This window comes from Pecten maximus, chromosome 5 (genome assembly GCF_902652985.1).
Source record: "Pecten maximus chromosome 5, xPecMax1.1, whole genome shotgun sequence".
In the NCBI taxonomy this organism is placed as follows: Eukaryota; Metazoa; Mollusca; class Bivalvia; order Pectinida; family Pectinidae; genus Pecten; species Pecten maximus.
Genome location: NC_047019.1, coordinates 42,826,490 through 42,836,191, shown reverse-complemented (window position 1 = coordinate 42,836,191; position 9,702 = coordinate 42,826,490). Strand labels below are relative to the sequence as shown.

General features: G+C 31.9%; 1 protein-coding gene across 5 annotated transcripts in view; it reads left to right on the top strand.

The window, feature by feature from the left end:
• Nucleotides 1–7,899: 7,899 nt before the first annotated feature.
• Nucleotides 7,900–9,702, top strand: part of LOC117328098 (spondin-1-like) — a 118,310-nt gene continuing 116,507 nt past the window's right edge. For all 5 annotated transcript variants that reach the window (XR_004532849.1, XM_033885458.1, XM_033885457.1 and 2 more), the window contains exon 1: nt 7,900–8,292. Coding sequence is in view for 4 of the 5 variants with exons in the window: in XM_033885458.1 (XP_033741349.1) it covers nt 8,064–8,292 (229 nt within the window). In the remaining variant the exon portion in view is untranslated. The remainder of the gene's footprint in view (nt 8,293–9,702) is intronic.

The window sequence follows — 9,702 nt, the reverse complement described above, 5'->3', positions numbered from 1 at the left end:
CCTATTTAACTGTTATAACGTGTGATAATTGGGGAACTCTTATTTAACTGTTATAACGTGTGATAATTGGAGAAGTCCTATTTAACTGTTATAACGTGTGATAATTGGAGAACTCTTATTTAACTGTTATAACGTGTGATAATTAAAGAAGTCCTATTTAACTGTTATAATGTGTGATAATTGGAGAACTCTGATTTAACTGTTATAACGTGTGATAATTGGAGAAGTCCTATTTAACTGTTATAACGTGTGATAATTGGAGAACTCTTATTTAACTGTTATAACGTGTGATAATTGGAGAACTCTGATTTAACTGTTATAACGTGTGATAATTGGAGAAGTCCTATTTAACTGTTATAACGTGTGATAATTGGAGAACTCTTATTTAACTGTTATAACGTGTGATAATTGGAGAACTCTGATTTAACTGTTATAACGTGTGATAATTGGAGAAGTCCTATTTAACTGTTATAACGTGTGATAATTGGAGAAGTCCTATTTAACTGTTATAACGTGTGATAATTGGAGAACTCTTATTTAACTGTTATAACGTGTGATAATTGGAGAACTCTGATTTAACTGTTATAACGTGTGATAATTGGAGAACTCTGATTTAACTGTTATAACGTGTGATAATTGGAGAACTCTTATTTAACTGTTATAACGTGTGATAATTGGAGAACTCTGATTTAACTGTTATAACGTGTGATAATTGGAGAACTCTGATTTAACTGTTATAACGTGTGATAATTGGAGAAGTCCTATTTAACTGTTATAACGTGTGATAATTGGAGAACTCTGATTTAACTGTTATAACGTGTGATAATTGGAGAAGTCCTATTTAACTGTTATAACGTGTGATAATTGGAGAACTCTGATTTAACTGTTATAACGTGTGATAATTGGAGAACTCTGATTTAACTGTTATAACGTGTGATAATTGGAGAACTCTTATTTAACTGTTATAACGTGTGATAATTGGAGAACTCTGATTTAACTGTTATAATGTGTGATAATTGGAGAACTCTTATTTAACTGTTATAACGTGTGATAATTGGAGAACTCTTATTTAACTGTTATAACGTGTGATAATTGGAGAACTCTGATTTAACTGTTATAACGTGTGATAATTGGAGAACTCTGATTTAACTGTTATAACGTGTGATAATTGGAGAAGTCCTATTTAACTGTTATAACGTGTGATAATTGGAGAACTCTGATTTAACTGTTATAACGTGTGATAATTGGAGAACTCTGATTTAACTGTTATAACGTGTGATAATTGGAGAACTCTTATTTAACTGTTATAACGTGTGATAATTGGAGAACTCTGATTTAACTGTTATAACGTGTGATAATTGGAGAACTCTGATTTAACTGTTATAATGTGTGATAATTGGAGAAGTCCTATTTAACTGTTATAACGTGTGATAATTGGAGAACTCTGATTTAACTGTTATAACGTGTGATATTTGGAGAAGTCCTATTTAACTGTTATAACGTGTGATAATTGGAGAACTCTGATTTAACTGTTATAACGTGTGATAATTGGAGAAGTCCTATTTAACTGTTATAACGTGTGATAATTGGAGAAGTCCTATTTAACTGTTATAACGTGTGATAATTGGAGAACTCTGATTTAACTGTTATAACGTGTGATAATTGGAGAAGTCCTATTTAACTGTTATAACGTGTGATAATTGGAGAACTCTGATTTAACTGTTATAACGTGTGATAATTGGAGAAGTCCTATTTAACTGTTATAACGTGTGATAATTGGAGAAGTCCTATTTAACTGTTATAACGTGTGATATTTGGAGAACTCTGATTTAACTGTTATAACGTGTGATATTTGGAGAAGTCCTATTTAACTGTTATAACGTGTGATAATTGGAGAAGTCCTATTTAACTGTTATAACGTGTGATAATTGGAGAAGTCCTATTTAACTGTTATAACGTGTGATAATTGGAGAACTCTGATTTAACTGTTATAACGTGTGATAATTGGAGAAGTCCTATTTAACTGTTATAACGTGTGATAATTGGAGAACTCTGATTTAACTGTTATAACGTGTGATATTTGGAGAAGTCCTATTTAACTGTTATAACGTGTGATAATTGGAGAACTCTGATTTAACTGTTATAACGTGTGATAATTGGAGAAGTCCTATTTAACTGTTATAACGTGTGATAATTGGAGAAGTCCTATTTAACTGTTATAACGTGTGATAATTGGAGAACTCTGATTTAACTGTTATAACGTGTGATATTTGGAGAAGTCCTATTTAACTGTTATAACGTGTGATAATTGGAGAACTCTGATTTAACTGTTATAACGTGTGATAATTGGAGAACTCTTATTTAACTGTTATAACGTGTGATAATTGGAGAACTCTGATTTAACTGTTATAACGTGTGATAATTGGAGAAGTCCTATTTAACTGTTATAACGTGTGATAATTGGAGAACTCTGATTTAACTGTTATAACGTGTGATAATTGGAGAACTCTGATTTAACTGTTATAACGTGTTATAATTGGAGAAGTCCTATTTAACTGTTATAACGTGTGATAATTGGAGAACTCTGATTTAACTGTTATAACGTGTGATAATTGGAGAACTCTGATTTAACTGTTATAACGTGTTATAATTGGAGAAGTCCTATTTAACTGTTATAACGTGTGATAATTGGAGAACTCTGATTTGACTGTTATAATGTGTGATAATTGGAGAAATCCTATTTAACTGTTATAACGTGTGATAATTGGAGAACTCTGATTTAACTGTTATAACGTGTGATAATTGGAGAAGTCCTATTTAACTGTTATAACGTGTGATAATTGGAGAACTCTGATTTAACTGTTATAACGTGTGATAATTGGAGAACTCTGATTTAACTGTTATAACGTGTGATAATTGGAGAAGTCCTATTTAACTGTAATAACGTGTGATAATTGGAGAACTCTTACTTAACTGTTATAACGTGTGATAATTGGAGAGGTCCTATTTAACTGTTATAACGTGTGATAATTGGAGAAGTCCTATTTAACTGTTATAACGTGTGATAATTGGGGAACTCTTATTTAACTGTTATAACGTGTGATAATTGGAGAAGTCCTATTTAACTGTTATAACGTGTGATAATTGGGGAACTCTTATTTAACTGTTATAACGTGTGATAATTGGAGAAGTCCTATTTAACTGTTATAACGTGTGATAATTGGAGAACTCTTATTTAACTGTTATAACGTGTGATAATTAAAGAAGTCCTATTTAACTGTTATAACGTGTGATAATTGGAGAACTCTGATTTAACTGTTATAACGTGTGATAATTGGAGAAGTCCTATTTAACTGTTATAACGTGTGATAATTGGAGAACTCTTATTTAACTGTTATAACGTGTGATAATTGGAGAACTCTGATTTAACTGTTATAACGTGTGATAATTGGAGAACTCTGATTTAACTGTTATAACGTGTGATAATTGGAGAAGTCCTATTTAACTGTTATAACGTGTGATAATTGGAGAACTCTGATTTAACTGTTATAACGTGTGATAATTGGAGAACTCTGATTTAACTGTTATAACGTGTGATAATTGGAGAAGTCCTATTTAACTGTTATAACGTGTGATAATTGGAGAACTCTTATTTAACTGTTATAACGTGTGATAATTGGAGAACTCTGATTTAACTGTTATAACGTGTGATAATTGGAGAAGTCCTATTTAACTGTTATAACGTGTGATAATTGGAGAAGTCCTATTTAACTGTTATAACGTGTGATAATTGGAGAACTCTGATTTAACTGTTATAACGTGTGATAATTGGAGAAGTCCTATTTAACTGTTATAACGTGTGATAATTAAAGAAATCCTATTTAACTGTTATAACGTGTGATAATTAAAGAAGTCCTATTTAACTGTTATAACGTGTGATAATTAAAGAAGTCCTATTTAACTGTTATAACGTGTGATAATTGGAGAACTCTGATTTAACTGTTATAACGTGTGATAATTAAAGAAATCCTATTTAACTGTTATAACGTGTGATAATTAAAGAAACCCTATTTAACTGTTATAACCTGTGATAATTAAAGAAATCCCATTTAACTGTTATAACGTGTGATAATTGGAGAAGTCCTATTTAACTGTTATAACGTGTGATAATTAAAGAAGTCCTATTTAACTCTTATAATGTGTGATAATTGGAGAACTCTGATTTAACTGTTATAACGTGTGATAATTGGAGAAGTCCTATTTAACTGTTTTAACCTGTGATAATTAAAGAAATCCTATTTAACTGTTATAATGTGTGATAATTGGAGAACTCTGATTTAACTGTTATAACGTGTGATAATTGGAGAACTCTGATTTAACTGTTATAACGTGTGATAATTGGAGAAGTCCTATTTAACTGTTATAACGTGTGATAATTGGAGAACTCTTATTTAACTGTTATAACGTGTGATAATTGGAGAACTCTGATGTAACTGTAATAACGTGTGATAATTGGAGAAGTCCTATTTAACTGTTATAACGTGTGATAATTGGAGAACTCTGATTTAACTGTTATAATGTGTGATAATTGGAGAAGTCCTATTTAACTGTTATAACGTGTGATAATTGGAGAAGTCCTATTTAACTGTTATAACCTGTGATAATTGGAGAACTCTGATTTAACTGTTATAACGTGTGATAATTGGAGAACTCTGATTTAACTGTTATAACGTGTGATAATTGGAGAAGTCCTATTTAACTGTTATAACGTGTGATAATTGGAGAACTCTGATTTAACTGTTATAATGTGTGATAATTGGAGAAGTCCTATTTAACTGTTATAACGTGTGATATTTGGAGAAGTCCTATTTAACTGTTATAACGTGTGATATTTGGAGAAGTCCTATTTAACTGTTATAACGTGTGATAATTGGAGAAGTCCTATTTAACTGTTATAACGTGTGATATTTGGAGAAGTCCTATTTAACTGTTATAACGTGTGATATTTGGAGAAGTCCTATTTAACTGTTATAACGTGTGATAATTGGAGAAGTCCTATTTAACTGTTATAATGTGTGATAATTGGAGAAATCTGATTTAACTGTTATAACGTGTGATAATTGGAGAACTCTGATTTAACTGTTATAACGTGTGATAATTGGAGAACTCTGATTTAACTGTTATAACGTGTGATAATTGGAGAAGTCCTATTTAACTGTTATAACGTGTGATAATTGGAGAACTCTGATTTAACTGTTATAACGTGTGATAATTGGAGAACTCTTATTTAACTGTTATAACGTGTGATAATTGGAGAAGTCCTATTTAACTGTTATAACGTGTGATAATTGGAGAACTCTGATTTAACTGTTATAACGTGTGATAATTGGAGAAGTCCTATTTAACTGTTATAACGTGTGATAATTGGAGAACTCTGATTTAACTGTTATAACGTGTGATAATTGGAGAACTCTGATTTAACTGTTATAACGTGTGATAATTGGAGAACTCTGATTTAACTGTTATAACGTGTGATAATTGGAGAACTCTGATTTAACTGTTATAACGTGTGATAATTGGAGAACTCTGGTTTAACTGTTATAACGTGTGATAATTGGAGAACTCTGATTTAACTGTTATAACGTGTGATAATTGGAGAACTCTGATTTAACTGTTATAACGTGTGATAATTGGAGAAGTCCTATTTAACTGTTATAACGTGTGATAATTGGAGAAGTCCTATTTAACTGTTATAACGTGTGATAATTAGAGAACTCTGACTTAACTGTTATAACGTGTGATAATTGGAGAACTCTGGTTTAACTGTTATAACGTGTGATAATTGGAGAACTCTGATTTAACTGTTATAACGTGTGATAATTGGAGAACTCTGATTTAACTGTTATAACGTGTGATAATTGGAGAAGTCCTATTTAACTGTAATAACGTGTGATAATTGGAGAACTCTGATTTAACTGTTATAACGTGTGATAATTGGAGAACTCTGATTTAACTGTTATAACGTGTGATAATTGGAGAAATCCTATTTAACTGTTATAACGTGTGATATTTGGAGAACTCTGATTTAACTGTTATAACGTGTGATAATTGGAGAAATCCTATTTAACTGTTATAACGTGTGATAATTGGAGAAGTCCTATTTAACTGTTATAACGTGTGATAATTGGAGAACTCTGATTTAACTGTTATAATGTGTGATAATTGGAGAAGTCCTATTTAACTGTTATAACGTGTGATAATTGGAGAACTCTGATTTAACTGTTATAACGTGTGATAATTGGAGAAGTCCTATTTAACTGTAATAACGTGTGATAATTGGAGAACTCTGATTTAACTGTTATAACGTGTGATAATTGGAGAACTCTTACTTAACTGTTATAACGTGTGATAATTGGAGAACTCTGATTTAACTGTTATAACGTGTGATAATTGGAGAAGTCCTATTTAACTGTAATAACGTGTGATAATTGGAGAACTCTGATTTAACTGTTATAACGTGTGATAATTGGAGAACTCTGATTTAACTGTTATAACGTGTGATAATTGGAGAACTCTTACTTAACTGTTATAACGTGTGATAATTGGAGAACTCTGATTTAACTGTTATAACGTGTGATAATTGGAGAACTCTGATTTAACTGTTATAACGTGTGATAATTGGAGAAGTCCTATTTAACTGTTATAACGTGTGATAATTGGAGAACTCTGATTTAACTGTTATAACGTGTGATAATTGGAGAAGTCCTATTTAACTGTTATAACGTGTGATAATTGGAGAACTCTGATTTAACTGTTATAACGTGTGATAATTGGAGAAGTCCTATTTAACTGTTATAACGTGTGATAATTGGAGAACTCTGATTTAACTGTTATAACGTGTGATAATTGGAGAAGTCCTATTTAACTGTAATAACGTGTGATAATTGGAGAACTCTGATTTAACTGTTATAATGTGTGATAATTGGAGAAGTCCTATTTAACTGTTATAACGTGTGATAATTGGAGAACTCTTATTTAACTGTTATAACGTGTGATATTTGGAGAAGTCCTATTTAACTGTTATAACGTGTGATAATTGGAGAAGTCCTATTTAACTGTTATAACGTGTGATAATTGGAGAAGTCCTATTTAACTGTTATAACGTGTGATATTTGGAGAAGTCCCATTTAACTGTTATAACGTGTGATATTTGGAGAAGTCCTATTTAACTGTTATAATGTGTAATAATTGGAGAAGTCCTATTTAACTGTTATAACGTGTGATAATTGGAGAAGTCCTATTTAACTGTTATAACGTGTGATATTTGGAGAAGTCCTATTTAACTGTTGTAACGTGTGATAATTGGAGAAGTCCTATTTAACTGTTATTATGTGTGATAATTGGAGAACTCTGATTTAACTGTTATAACGTGTGATAATTGGAGAACTCTGATTTAGTTATTAACTGTTATTGGTCTTGATAATTGGAGAAGTCTTATTTAACTGTGATATAGTCTGTTCCGTATAAATAATCATCGTAAAGCGAACCTGAAGTAAAAGGTATGTTTCACAGGTAAATCATATGTAGTGTTACTTATATCATCAGGTATCGCCTGCCGGTCCTTGGAGGCTGGAATCACTACTTAGTTACAACTGGACAGATGAATTACGTATTAAACTGTCCATGTTTAAATCCCAAACAACACCCGCCTATCACTCCAGAGTACACAACTGTGTATATATCGTATGCATACTATCAATGTATTGTTTGGTAAAAAAGCACGCGATATCAATGTAGGCGGAGTTTATGTCAAGCAAGCAACCAATGAAACGGCATATGGTAACAGCGTAGAGTTAGGCTTGAAATTACTATACACATGTTTTCTAACTGTTATTCATAGTGTGTTTCATCTTAGCTGTGTGGGAAATACCTACGATATACCGTGTGTACCTGGTCACTGTGATCATGTGAAGTTTTGTGTGTTTTAAACTACGGGAGGAACATACATCTTTATCTCGATGTGAAATTCATACAATTTCGGGTAGTGTTTTTATTGTGTGGAAATGATTGTTACCACTATGAAGGGTATTGTCTCCTTCATTAATAGTTTACTAATTACATGTGCTTTAATTGGATGTTATACACCTACACATGCACGGTCGAACCTGGACGTGTGTGAAAGGCTACCCATACATACGAATGCCCCTAATGCTGAGGGCTCGGGAGGATTCCAAATACTAGTTAAGGATTTACCTGAAGAAGGCAAATACAAGCCAGGTGAAATATACACAGGTACGTTTAATTAACATGAATACTAATTGATGTTATAGTAACATTCATGCCGTGCACATGTTATGTAAGTGTGATATACAGCATGTGCGGAAAGAAAAATAGGAAATTAGTCAGACCTGTTGATAGGGTTACAGGGAAGTACTGGACAAATATCAATTGTTTACCACTTAATTCACTCGCCCACGAAAAAATTACCACTTAATTCTTACAAATACGAATAAAACGATATTCACGCTCAGTACAATTCCTATACATATATAGAGGGGACTGTAATATGTCAATGATAAGTTTACATAACAAATTATAATCCAAACAATAAACTTTGACCTGTAAATCGGGAAATTTTAGATAAAGTTTTGATATATATATATTGTATCATATCAGTGACGATCCCCCAGTGTAATCATAGCCCAAAAATACGTATTCCTGTGACAAAATATGGGTGTAAATTTGACCATAAAAATACATATTCCTGTGACAAAATGTCGTTGTAATTTGGTCCTAAAGATCCTAAAGATACAATAGCAAAATTCGATCCTAAAAATACACATTCCCGTGACAAAATGTCGTTGTAATTCGAACCTAAAAATGTCTGTGTAATTTGGTCCTAAAGATGCATATTTTTGTGACAAAATTTGGGCAAAATTTGGTCCTAAATCTCCATATTCTTGTGACAAATTGTAGGTGTAATTCGAACCTAAAAATACATATTCCTGTGACTAAATGTCCGAGTAACTTGGTCCTAAATATTTCTGTGACAAAATGTCGGTTTAATTTGGTCCTGAAGATACATATTCCTGTGACGAAATGTCGGTATAATTTGGTCCTAAAGTTACATATTCCTGCGACAAAATGTCGGTATAATTTGGTCCTTAAGATACATATTCCTGTGACGAAATGTCGGTATAATTTGGTCCTGAAGATACATATTCCTGCGACAAAATGTCGGTATAATTTGGTCCTAAAGTTACATATTCCTGCGACAAAATGTCGGTATAATTTGGTCCTTAAGATACATATTCCTGTGACGAAATGTCGGTATAATTTGGTCCTGAAGATACATATTCCTGCGACAAAATGTCGGTATAATTTGGTCCTGAAGATACATATTCCTGCGACAAAATGTCGGTATAATTTGGTCCTTAAGATACATATTCCTGTGACGAAATGTCGGTATAATTTGGTCCTAAAGTTACATATTCCTGTGACGAAATGTCGGTGTAATTTGGTCCTAAAGATACATATTCCTGTGACGAAATGTCGGTATAATTTGGTCCTTAAGATACATATTCCTGTGACGAAATGTCGGTATAATTTGGTCCTTAAGATAGATATTCTTGTGACAAAATGTGGGCAAAATTTGGTCATAAAAAACCATATTTTTGTGACAAATTGTAGGTGTAATTTGAA